Below are 13,156 nucleotides of genomic sequence, written 5' to 3'. Positions count from 1 at the left end.
TGATGTTTAAGAGTTAATTGGATCTAACAACTTAAATTCCCTCTGTCAAAAAACTAGTTACTTTCTTAATTAGAAGACATTTCACATGACTTGGTTAAAAAGTAAATTTTGTTCTCTTATTAAATTAATTTACACTTTCTGGGGATTAATGAAGGGAGAAGAAACAATTATAAAATGAGTAAACTTTAGAATGTCTTCAGTAAACACTGTTAAGTAATTTTTACATTTTGTCTACAGAAAACCAGTCTATCCAAGACCAGGCACCTGTGTTGGAAGGTGAATTGGTTGTAAAATATACCTTTGGAAATCTTTGAATAATTGAATACAATTAATGAATGGACATTAACAATAATGCATGTGAACTTCAAAGATGATGATATCCCAAATCTGATCAGGATCATTTTTTTTATTTGGCTTCCTAATTGAATCAAATTTTACAACTGATTGAATTTACGTGATTACACAAGTAGCTTGGTTATAAAGGCTGTCTGTTTTATATAGACATAAAGAAAACAACTATGCCAAGACTGTCTTGAGCTATGGGTAAGACTAGAAAGTGATTGCAGAGATTTGAATGATTAATCTATGCAGAACCAGAAGTTTAAGAATTTGTTAATCAGAAAGCAGCATATGAGTTAATATTTTGTGGTTAACTCTTGACTGTTTTGAGCCATATCTGATTTTCTGTCTCCTAGTAAACTTTTAAGAAATGAATTCTGTTTTTTTTTTTTGTTTTTATTTTTTACTTTTTTGAGACAGAGTGTCGCTCTGTCACCCAGGCTGAAGTACAGTGACACAATCTTGGTTCACTGCAACCTCCATCTCCCAGGTTCAAGCAATTCTCCTGCCTCAACTCCTGGGTAGCTGAGACTACAGGCATGCACCACCACACCCAGCTAATTTTTGTATTTTTAGTAGAGACAGGGTTTCACCATGTTGGCCAGGCTGGTCTTGAACTCCTGACCTCAAGTGATCCACCCACCTCAGCCCACAGTGCTGGAATTACAGGCATGAGCCACTGCGCCTCGCCTGAATTCTGTTTTAAAATCAAGACAAGTAAGCGCTAGTGGTTAGTTGAAGATCTGTATTTTTTAAAGTTTCTGTGACTTTGGTTTGACAGTTTTCTGGTGACTTAATATGTATATCAGTTAAACAAGTACAAGTTAAAATATTGAAAGAATGTTTATTGGAAAGGGAATAATTTTTTGTCTTTACATATATACATACACGAAAGTTTCTTTAGCAAGTATCTGGTTCCTTATAGAGGATATCAAAACTCACACTTAGTGAAATGTAAAAGAATTAATTGTGATTTAGAAATTATTCTTAATTCCAGCATGTTGTATTCCTTTCTTCTTTAAAGATATTGGCATTAAAATACTTAATAAGTTCTGCTACTGTTGTTCATTTTTCACTTTGAAATAACAGGGTTTTTTGATTTGTTAGTGTGCATGTGTTTTTTCTAGAGGAAATTTACTACAGTTGGTAATATTTTAATTTTATATTTGCTATCAGCCTGCAAATTTTTTTTTACGGCGTTAAAAATCTTAGCACAGATATTTGAATACCCTTTTTTACTTTGCTTATAATTCCCGAGACCAAGATGATAAAAATTACTAGTGTTACATAGTTGGAGTCTGCTTTTTTCTTAAGAATATTTCTACCATGTTTAGAATAGATGATTTGCTCATGTTGAATTGCCCTCTTGGCAAATAGGAGATTGCTAATTTTATTCTCTTTTTTTATATGTTGAATATATCAGAAGCCTGGTGTTTTTTTTTTGGTTCGTTTTTGTTTTTTAGCAGACTGTATTTTCATTATTAGGAGAGAATAGTAAACTGATCTTTGAAAGTCATACACCAGTATAAATAAAAACTTCACCACCCTAAATTTAGCACACTCTTTCACTTTAAATGGAAACAGTGTCACGATATCTTACCTACCAAGTGAAGGCCTTGTTCCTATTAAAAGGGTGAGTGTGAGAATCCAGGGCTACATAGTGATCCCCACACTCGACTGGTAAAACCTTTGTGACAGTTATTTCAGGGTTAAGGCAGAATTTTGAAGTATTAGGTGATCGATTCCGTTTTATTTTTTTTCCTTTCAGGATTCTAAAGGAAAACATTCTCTATTATCTGTTATAGGTCCTCAGAACGGTTGGAATGACCCTCCGGCTTTGAACAGAGTACCCAAAAAGAAGAAGGTACTAGAAAAAGATGTCCATCCAATGGCCTACAGATGTTATGTTAACCACGTAGCCACTTGGAACACACTATACTTCACTGATCCTTTTAAAGGCGAAGCTTACTGAGTGATGTATTTAAAGTGTATTTCAACATGCACCTTCTAATCCATGGAAGGAAGGAAAGGAAGTAGAAAACAGTATCATCAAAACCTTGTTCTGATGATGGTGATATAAATTAAAGCCCCTTTAGAAGGCAAGATATAAATTCCCAACAGGCCTCTTTCAAAAAGTAGGAAATTTCAGGCTTCAGGGTTGCTTTCTTTTTTTTTTTTTTTTGAGTTACTTTGGTCTTTGGGTTCTACTAGTAATCATGAATTTGGCAATTAAATTTTGGACTTTTTCTATCACGTATAGTATGAATGAAATAGCCTTGTGGCTGAGCACTATACAGATCTCAGCAACTGTTAAGAGCTGTTAGAGCACAAATTAAGATGCTGCTTTTTGCCCAAGCCATTTTTACTTTAAAAAAAATTTCTAGTGACCTCTTTCCCCAACTATACTAATGAGAGGCCATAATATAAAATTAGGAGGCATTAAATGAGGAAAGAAACCCAATATTTAGGTTAGTATTAATCAGAAACTGAATTTAGTACTTTTAGTGTGATAGAATTGCCAAATAATGTCTACTTAGGTATTACATTCTGATCATATTAAACACATGTGCACATACACGCACATGCATACTTGGCACCTCTGATTCCAGTATTGCTACATACAGTTCTCCAGACCTGATACCCTCTTTCAAAAATGCCATGGTGCTTATAATCCCAGCACTTTGGGAGACTGAGGTGGGCGGGTCACAAGGTCAGGAGTTCTAGACCAGCCTGGCCAGTATGGTCAAACACCGTCTCTACTAAAAATACAAAAATTAGCTGGGCGTGGTGGCACACGCCTGTAATCCCAGCTACTTGGGAGGCTGAGGCACGAGAATTGCTTGAACCCGGGAGGCGGAGTTTGCAGTGAGCTGAGATTGCGCTATTGCACTTCAGCCTGGGTGACAGAGCGGGACTCTGTCTCAAAAAAAAAAAAAAGCCATGGTTTTAGCTCCGCTTTATTGGGGATAAGTATGGGAGGGTAAAGGGAGACAAAGAAGTCCAGGTTTGAGCTCCCTATCCCTCTTAGCCAAATCAGCTCTATTTTTATGTTTTACTTTGTTTACTTTTTTCTGCATAAAATTTCATTTGAAAAAAGTATTCTACTACTATTAAAAAATTTGTTGAGCCGTGGTATAACCTAACTCCCTTATTTTAAGCTGAAGAAATGTTGCTATCGTTTTTATTCTTACTCCTGGTGTCTTTTATTTCCATCTTTTAACAGATGCCTGAAAACTTCATGCCTCCTGTTCCCATCACATCACCAATCATGAACCCATTGGGTGACCCCCAGTCACAGATGCTGCAGCAACAGCCTTCAGCTCCAGTACCATTGTCAAGCCAGTCTTCATTCCCACAGCCACATCTTCCAGGTGGCCAGCACTTCCATGGCATACAGCAACCTCTTGGTCAAACAGGCATGCCACCATCTTTTTCAAAGCCCAATATTGAAGGTGCCCCAGGGGCTCCTATTGGAAATACCTTCCAGGTAACAGTAAATTTGTAGAAGTGGAATGGGAAGATGGCTGTGTTTCAGTATATTTTCTTTAATGTGCTAACTTTTATGATTGCATGATTATTATTAAACATCTAGACAACCTAAACAAAAATAGTAACTTTTTTTTAAGATTGATGATGTATGTATATTATTTTTCAATTACATGGCCACATACAAACTTCTCTAGAAGAAGGTTATACATTTGAGAGTGTTTGTTTACTATAACTTGGCTTAGTCAGTAGCCATAATTTAAAATCAGATAAATCATCTCTGCATGAGGTTGCTAAGCAAAAGCTGTTTCCAAAGATTTTTCTCTTTAAAATAGAAAATAAAAATGTAGTGAGTTATATATTTTTATGTGTATGTATAAAAGCTAATAATACAGCCTTATCTTCACATAGAGATAAACATTTTTTACTTGCTTTTCACACACAAACAGCCAGTTGGCAAAGTCCTGCATATTGAAAAATCTAACACATTTCTACATAACACACTTAGACATACAGAGTTAAGTATTTTGATCTATTCATGAGAAATAAAGAGCTTAGATCAAAGTTCAATATAAGAAGATGAAACAAACTCCTGCCCAAGTAAAAAAACTAGTTCTACTGTCTGTTTCTGTCTTTGATTCACTGAAATTTGTAGAGATTGTATCTCTTGTCAGAAGAGTATACTTTACTGTTAAGAGATAATATGCCTGAAGCCGGGCGCAGTGGCTCACGCCTGTTATCCCAATGCTTTGGGAAGCCAAGGCGGGCGGATCACCTGAGGTCAGGCGTTCGAGACCAGCCTGGCCAGCATGGTGAAACCCTGTCTCTACTAAAAATACAAAAATTAGCTGGGTGTGGTGGCATGCGCCTGTAGTCCCAGCTACTCGGGAGGCTGAGGCAGGAGAATTGCTTGAACTCCGCAGGCAGAGGTTGCAGTGAGCTGAGATTACGCCACTGCACTCCAGTCTGGACGACAGAGCGAGACTGTCTCAAAAAAAAAAAAAAAAAAAAGAGATAATATGCCTAAGGAATTTTTAAACATTAAGAGTTGCATTATAAAAACATTTTGACAAAGATGAGAAGAAATGGTTCTTTCTGAAAAATTAAAAATTAATTATAGAGTTGTATTAAAAAAAAAGATTACAAGCCTGTGTTATTTTGGGAAGCTACTCAGCCACTTATCTTTGTTTAGACCTGTGTTCTCGTGCTGTACTCACCTAGACCTGAACCTTAGTTACCATCAAAAGAGAAAGATACATAGTGTTCAGCCAGGCTATATACCCAGCTGCATGCCTACTTGGATGTCTTGGAGGCACTTCAGCCTCAGCATGTCCAAAACCTAATTCATACTCTTCCTCCCAGACTTAGTCATCTTTCCTTGTTTCCTGTTATCAGTGAGTGGTGCCATAATCTTTTCTGTGGAATCCAGGCAAAAACCTGGGGATCATCTTTATACACTTTTCCCTTTAACCTCTATTTTAAATCTCCCCAAGTCTTGTCTATATTACTCCAAAATATTTTTTGAATCCTTTCTTCTCTACATTTTTACTGTAGTCCATGCTACCTTCATCTCTAATCTTCATCAGTGCAGGAACCTCCTAATTGGTCTGCCGATATCTACTTTGATCCATCTCTAATTTGGCCTTTTTTCCTCTTTGCCTAAAACATTACAGCTTCCCATTGTTCTCAGGTTAAGGACCAAAATATTCAACGTTGTCTGGAAAGCCTCAGTTCATACTCCTTGTTCTCTCTGCTCCAGCTATACTGGCCTTTTAGCTCCCTTTTACCATGATCCTTCCTTTGTACATGTTATTCCTTTCGTCTGGAATGCTCTTTTTTCCTCACTTAACTGTTCAACTCCATTTTGTCCTTCCAGTAAAATTTCCTGAAGAGAGCCTTCCCTTCCCTTCAGTCAAATCTCAGTTATAGCATCTTTTGTTTCCACTAAGTGTTAACGTACTGCAGTTGCTATTTTACATACATTGATGATGTTTTTAAACTGTGCCTCTTCCATTAGCCTGTAAACTCCCTGAGAACTAAGATCATTTCTGTATTGGCTCACCAGTAGTACATAGCCAGTGCCTGGTACATAGTTGCCTAATATTTTTTGAATGAGTGAAAGAATGAACTAATAAAACTTAACTTAAACATTTCTTCTTTGTTCTTTCATCTGTATACTCAGCAGCATCAGGATGTCTTCTCTCTTAATCTTTGGCTTAATCTTGCAGTTTTGATCACAGCCCAGTTAACAACCTCTAAGAGTAAAACAAAGAATAGAAGAATGCCAGCATACATGTAAATGAGCCAGCAGGCAGAGCAAGCAGCCATTCTAACCAGCCGAGTGTGTTTTCCAGTACCTTGTTTTTATTCTCTGCTGGCACATACTTATTTCCCATCAGTTACAAACAATATTGACCAACACATGTTACCTAAATTAATCAACTACTTTGTATCCAGTCCTGCATATGAAAATCCAAACTGTAGGAAGAGTGCCTACACTTTGTACTAGATATCTGGTTTTTATTTTTACTTATTGTAAGTGATTTCACACATTAAATTTTAATTTGATTTTGAATAGGTCTATGTACAAGGTTGTCGGTTTCTGTTTATCACATAGATTCAAGATTGTGTATATAAGGTAGCTTCTGGTCATTTCTGATCAGTTTTTGGTGTGTTTCTTCCAGCATGTGCAGTCTTTGCCAACAAAAAAAATTACCAAGAAACCTATTCCAGATGAGCACCTCATTCTAAAGACCACATTTGAGGATCTTATTCAGCGCTGCCTTTCTTCAGCAACAGACCCTGTATGTATTTTTTTTTTTTAATCTTATTTTGCTTAATTAGAAGAATCCTTGGCCAGGCGTGGTGGCTTATGCATGTAATCCCAGCACTTTGGGAGGCCGAGGTAGGTGGATCATTTCAAGCCAGAAGTTCAAGACCATCCTGCCCAACATAGCAAAACCCCATCTCTACTAAAAATACAAAAAATTAGCTGGGTGTGATGGAATACACCTGTAGTCCCAGCTACTCGAGAGGCTAAGGCAGGAGAATTGCTTGAACCCAGAAGGCAGAGGTTGCAATGAACTGAGATTGCGCCACTGCACTCCAGCCTGGGTAACAGAGAGAGACTCCATCTCAAAATAAATAAAATAAAATAAAATAATCCTTTATGGAGTTCTTCTATAATTATTGCTTGAAGTCCTACAAGGTATATTTCTAAAAAGTTTGTACAAAAGTAATAAAGCTAGCACTTACATAGTTTGCATTACATATAGAAATATATTTAATTGCTTTTTATATATAAATGTACTTAATCTTCATAATAACCTATGGCAGATAGATTTGTCATTTTTATTTTACAGACAAGAAAAGTAAGGCAAAGAGCAGTTAAGTAACACTTAAGGTCAGAGCCAGCATTCAAACCCAGACCGTCTGGCTCTAGAATTAGTGCTCTCAACCACCAAGCTATACTGCCTCTCATCAACAAAACTGTATTTGGCACATAAATGGAGCATAATGGTGCTATGCAAGAAACTCAGATTTGGGATTTCTTTCTGAGCTTATATTGAAATCGTTAAAAGTAGATAGATCATCTTCTAAAGCTTTGCAGAGATGTTAAAGATAGTTAAATGTTTTAGATATCGGAGGCATATTTACATTTAAAGCAACTGATTTTACTTGGTTTACTTAGGATACCCCTGTATTGCAACAACAAACATTCCACAAAGCCAGTCTTAAGTGAAATTTCATTTTCTGCTAGCACACATTGAATATTTTTAATCATTGGCTACTTGTCTGCATGAAAAAACAACTTCTGGGTCTTATTGTTCATCAGACATTGAGTATTAATATGTGCAGCCTTCTGCTGGTCAGTGGCTTTGTGGAAAGCCATTCTCTGTGCTGAAAGTATCAGGAAAGCAGTTAACATAAACCTCAGTGCCTGACATTCTGGGAGTGATGGGAAGACCAAGGTGGAAACAAGAGAGCAGCCGAAGCTGATAACCAGATACATGCTAGCCCTTATGCACACTTCTAAATAGACAGGCCATAGTCATTCAAAAATGGAAGCATCTGAATAAGAATGACAAAACGCCAATTCTTCAGGCATGAGTCAGTATAGAGAAGTTGGGAAGACACATAATACATGGCCCAACTCAATACATTTTTTGTTAATTTGCCCTTCTCTCGGTCATCATACTGTATTCCTCTTGGCTACCGAGGAGCTCTGGGTAGTAGAGAACCATAAAAGACAAAGTGTTCCTATAATTTCTGTAATTAGTTGGGGAAGAAGTTCTAATATCCTGCCTACCTGGCTGCCCTTGCCCCCTTGGGGTAGGGCTCCTGTTTGTAGCTAGATAAGGTTAACTTTTTTTTTTTTTGAGACGGAGTTTCACTCTTGTTTCCCAGGCTGGAGTGCAATGGTGCGATCTCGGCTCACTGCAACCTCTGCCTCCCAGGTTCAGGAGATTCAGCCTCCCTAGTAGCTGGGATTACAGGCATGTGCCACCACGCCCGGCTAATTTTGTATTTTTAGAAGAGATGGGGTTTCTCCATGTTGGTCAGGCTGGTCTCGAACTCCCAACCTCAGGTGATCCGCCCGCCTCGGCCTCTCAAAGTGCTGGGATTACAGGCATGAGCCACCGCACCTGGCCAGGTTAACACTGAGCAAGGATTGTAAGGTTTCCTTTCTGCAAAAGTTCATTTTAATCAGTAGTTGGAATAGTTTTTATAGCATGGATGTATCTTATTTTCACTTTATGTCTAAACAGCACAAAGTAATTTTGCCACACAACTTGGTATGTAGCATCCTTGATGGCCTGTCTCTTCCTCTGTCTTCTCCAAGCACACTGGCATTCCTTCCTTGAACACACCAAGAGCACTTCAGCGTCAGGACTTTATACTTGCTGCTCCTTCTGCCTGGAACTCTTCCTCCACATATCTGCATTGTTTGTTTCCTCCCAAGTTCAAGGCCTCTGCTCAAATGTCCCATTAGCCATCAGGCCTTTCTTTATTACCCTCAACTCCCAACATGTTTAGCCCCCTTCCTCTATTAACTTTAATTCATAGCAGTTATCACCATCTGACATGCAATATATTGTTCATTTAGTATCTTTTCTCACCCAGTGAGATATGAGCTGCATGACATACAAGACTTTGTTCCTGTTACGGCACATAGAAAGCAGTCAATAAATATTGAACTAACATGAGGCTGTGGTATAATGTAGAACATTAAGTTAATCATGTAATTTTAAAACTGTTAGTTTTAGTTTTAGAATAGTTTCTTTGATTATACTTTACAGTACTATGGTAGAGAGAAAAACAAGCTTTTTAATTTAATAATGTATTTTACTACTTCCCTCAGTAATCTTAAGCTGCCAAAAGATAGTTTTCTTTCTTTCTTGGTGCTTTAAAGGCTTAGAAAAAGGCAGGATTAAACAAATATAACTAAGTGTTTAAGCAGTATTTTCGAAGGGTTAAAACAAGGTTCCACAGTTCACCTATATGTTTGCCTTCTACCACCCATAATCGACAGTAACTATACTTAGACCTTCTTTTCTGTGATACACTGACCCATTGCTGCCTCCTGATGCTTGTGGATATAGTGCAAGCAAACATGCATATATACCTTATCAAGTGAGTTTGCAGTTCATATGAAATCCAATCAGTACTCTTTCGTGCACTGGAAGGAAGTCTCATCCTTTCCTCATCCCAGTCCCCTCCACCCTCCACCCTTGATAGATGATTGATCTCTGCTGTTCTCATAATCTGTTCAAGTTTCTTTTTTTTTTTTTTCAAGATGGAGTCTTGCACTGTCGCCTGGGCTAGAGTGCGGTGGCGTGATCTCGGCTCACTGCAACCTCTGCCTCCTGGGTTCAAGCAATTCTCCTGCCTCAGCCTTCCAAGTAGCTGGGATTACAGGCGCCCGCCACTACGCCCAGCAAGTTTTTTGTATTTTTAGTAGAGACAGGGTTTCACCATGTTGGCCAGGCTGGTCTCAAACACCTGACCTCATGATTTGCCTGCCTTGGTCTCCCAAAGTGCTGGGATTACAGGTGTGAGCCACTGCGCCCGGCCATAATCTGTTCAAGTTTCTTAGTTGTAGTTGCCTCCATTTCTTTATAAAATAAAGCCATTCAACATTTTAAGTATAAGGTTTAGTGCAATGAGATAGGGCAAGTTCTTAGGTTAAAAGTTAATGTTCAAATATAACATCTGTTTTTTCTTTCCTGCAGCAAACCAAGAGGAAGCTAGATGATGCCAGCAAACGTTTGGAGTTTCTGTATGATAAACTTAGGGAACAGACAGTAAGTTTTGGAGGAAAAGGATATATGATAATCATTTATTCCTAGTTGGTAGTAAAACAGTTGTCTTATCAGCACTCCCATTTAGTATGCATGGGGGCAAAATTGTCATGACAGTTAGAGAATGGGCATGGCTGTGTCTGAATCATAAATTCCACTCACTGGGGTTAAGGGGATATGGCTGTGTGTGTGTGTGTGTGTGTGTGTGTATGTGTGTGTGGTGAGAGAGACATTTTAACCCTCTCACAACAAGAGTATAAATACAAACTGGCCTGTGTTGACCATAAGGTAACTGACCTTCTGCTGTTCCTTTTATATGGCCCAGTTACAAGAAATCAAAGAGTATGCAGATACTCTGTTTTCCAGGGACTAAATCTATAATCTTTCTCATAGTCTGAGACTCTTGATCCTTTTCTTTTAGGTTAGCCATTATACAAAAGCAAAGCCAAATGTAGCCACAAGATGAACAGGGTAATGTGCTGTAACTATGAAGATAGCCAGGAGTAAGAAGTCAGTTCACTATGTTTGTTCTCTTGTCCCCACCTCACCATTCTTTTCTAAAATTGTCTTGTTTTATTAATGAAAGCACTAGGAAAGGAGAGGAAAAAAAGAAGTGGGACTTTCTTTTTATTTTTTCCATTTCAGCATTCCTCTACCCCATTCCCCACACTCAGTTCCATCAGATGAAAATAACCATTTCTCTCATGAGAACCAAACTAAAGAAAGTTGATATAACAGTGGAAGTAGTATGGTCCTTGGACTCATCCAAAATAAAGTCTTCTCGGTGGGCACAGTGGGATATGCCTGTAATCCCAACTACTCAGGAGGCTGATGTGGGAGGATCACTGGAGCCCAGGAGTTTGAGACCAGCCTGGGCAACATAGCAAGACCCCATTTCCAAAAAAAGAGATACAATTAGCGTATACATCTAGATGAGTATATATTAAAACTTTTTTTAAAAATGAGATCAAAATAGGCCAGGCATGGTGGCTCACGCCTGTAATCCCAGCACTTTGGGAGGCTGAGGTGGGCAGATCACCTGAGGTCAGGAGTTTGAGACCAGCCTGGCCAACATGGCGAAACCCTGTCTCTACTAAAAATACAAAAATTAGCTGGGCATGGTGGCACACGGCTGTAGTCCCAGCTACTCAGGAGGCTGAGGCAGGAGAATCGCTTGGACCCTGGAGGCGGAGGTTGCAGTGAGTCGAGATCGCACCACTGTACTCCAGCCTGGGTGACAGAGTGAGACTCCATCTCAAAAAAAAAAAAAAAATCCAAATAAAGTCTTCTGTAAAGTATGGACACCTATGCCAAGTAATGACATAGTAAAAAACTACAGGTTTTATAGTTTTAAGAGATGATAGGATTATAAAAAGCAGGTAAGAATTAGTAAATTTGGGCCCTTCTTTTGAGATATTATGATTAAGAATCTTTAATCTCCTTTTTGTGCATAGGAGAATTTTTTAAAGGTCTGAGGCTCTCTTAAGTGGAGAGAGAAATTAGCATTTCAGTTTGGAGAGGAAATCGGGCTGCTTTTCTGTAAGAAAATACCTGGCTTATACATGTATAATTCATAAATAACTTATTTATGTAAATCATTTTGTTGTGGTTCTACTTGATAACTGTTGCTTGGTTCAAGAAACTTTCTAGAAATGCTAAATAGTTTATATATTTTTATAACGTTTGTTTCAAATTCCACTTAAATATCTGGGTTTAATGTTTGTGGAGGATCTCATGGGAAATTCTCCCTTAATTTAATTCTTTCTCTTGGTTCTACTTTTGTTTCAGCTTTCACCAACAATCACCAGTGGTTTACACAACATTGCAAGGAGCATTGAAACTCGAAACTACTCAGAAGGATTGACCATGCATACCCACATAGTTAGCACCAGCAACTTCAGTGAGACCTCTGCTTTCATGCCAGTTCTCAAAGTTGTTCTCACCCAGGCCAATAAGCTGGGTGTCTAAAAGGGCAGCTTCTCTTCCACTCAATATTGCCATTTTTCCAAAGAAACATGTTAAAAAAAAAAATTATAAGACATGGACTAGTCCTCATTAGCATGTTTGCATAGCAACCAGTCAAGAGCATTTACACTATTTCTGCCCATATACTCACCTTAGAACTGCTCAGAACCCTGGTGCTTTATTTTTGTTTTAATCTTTTGTTGCCAGTGATGATTTTCCTATTCTGCAAATAGTGTATTTCCTGGATTACACATAGTATGGTTTCCTGAAGTATTCTGATAAATGTGTTTTTTAAAATCTCAATATACTTTTTAGAAAAGGAGCATCTGGTTATGCATAAAGCAGAGCTAAAACTAAATTTCTTTCATGTCCTCCCTACTTCCTCAATGTCAATCAGATTAAAGTGTGTAATCCTATTTTATGTGTGTATAGTCTTTTTTGAAACAGCTGCTTAAAATTTAGTTTATTTTTTGTGTCTTAGGATTCCTGAGTAAATAACTACATCTACAAACTGCTGCATGGGTTTTAGCAGATATTAATAAAAATGAGATCACTGGCTTTAACTATATAGGAAAAGACTGGACATTTTTATTCTATAGAATGCATTGAGCTTTTTTCTATTTGTAAATGTTTCAATATTCTGTTTGAGTTTTAAGACTAAATTGTGTCCATTTTATAGCTAGAAATTTTTTCACCTATTTTGTTTAAATTACCTATAGCTGTGCCAGGCATGGTGGCTCACACTTGTAATCCCAGCACTTTTGAGAGGCTGAAGCAGGCGGATCACCTGAGGTCGGGAGTTTGAGACCAGACAGGCCAACATGGAGAAACCCTGTCTCTACTAAAAGTACAAAATTAGCCGGGCGTGGTGGCGCATGCCTATAATCCCAGCTACTTGGGTGGCTGAGGCAGGAGAATCGCTTGAACTTGGGAGGCGGAGGTTGCGGTGAGCCGAGATCACACCATTGCTCTCCAGTCTGGGCAACAAGAGCAAAACTCTTTCTCAAAAAAAAAAAAAAAAAAAAAAAAAAAATACCTATAGCTTTGAGGTTTAAGGTCAGAAA

At 38.1% G+C, this 13,156-nt stretch overlaps 1 protein-coding gene across 50 annotated transcripts in view; it reads left to right on the top strand.

Moving 5' to 3' along the window:
• Positions 1-12,508, top strand: part of SEC31A (SEC31 homolog A, COPII coat complex component) — a 75,069-nt gene extending 62,561 nt beyond the window's left edge. For 36 of the 50 annotated variants that reach the window (XM_054553317.2, XM_024245621.3, XM_054553338.2 and 33 more), the window contains 5 exon segments: positions 2,145-2,203; positions 3,563-3,826; positions 6,510-6,629; positions 10,059-10,130; positions 11,916-12,508. In XM_054553317.2, the coding sequence (XP_054409292.1) occupies positions 2,145-2,203; positions 3,563-3,826; positions 6,510-6,629; positions 10,059-10,130; positions 11,916-12,095 (695 nt within the window). In that variant the 3' untranslated portion in view covers positions 12,096-12,508. 50 annotated transcript variants of the gene reach the window in all.
• Positions 12,509-13,156: the final 648 nt, after the last annotated feature.

Source organism: Pongo abelii, chromosome 3 (assembly GCF_028885655.2).
Source record: "Pongo abelii isolate AG06213 chromosome 3, NHGRI_mPonAbe1-v2.0_pri, whole genome shotgun sequence".
Taxonomy (NCBI): domain Eukaryota; kingdom Metazoa; phylum Chordata; class Mammalia; order Primates; family Hominidae; genus Pongo; species Pongo abelii.
Note: the sequence above shows the minus strand (reverse complement) of the source record. Positions and strands in the feature narration are given on the sequence as shown.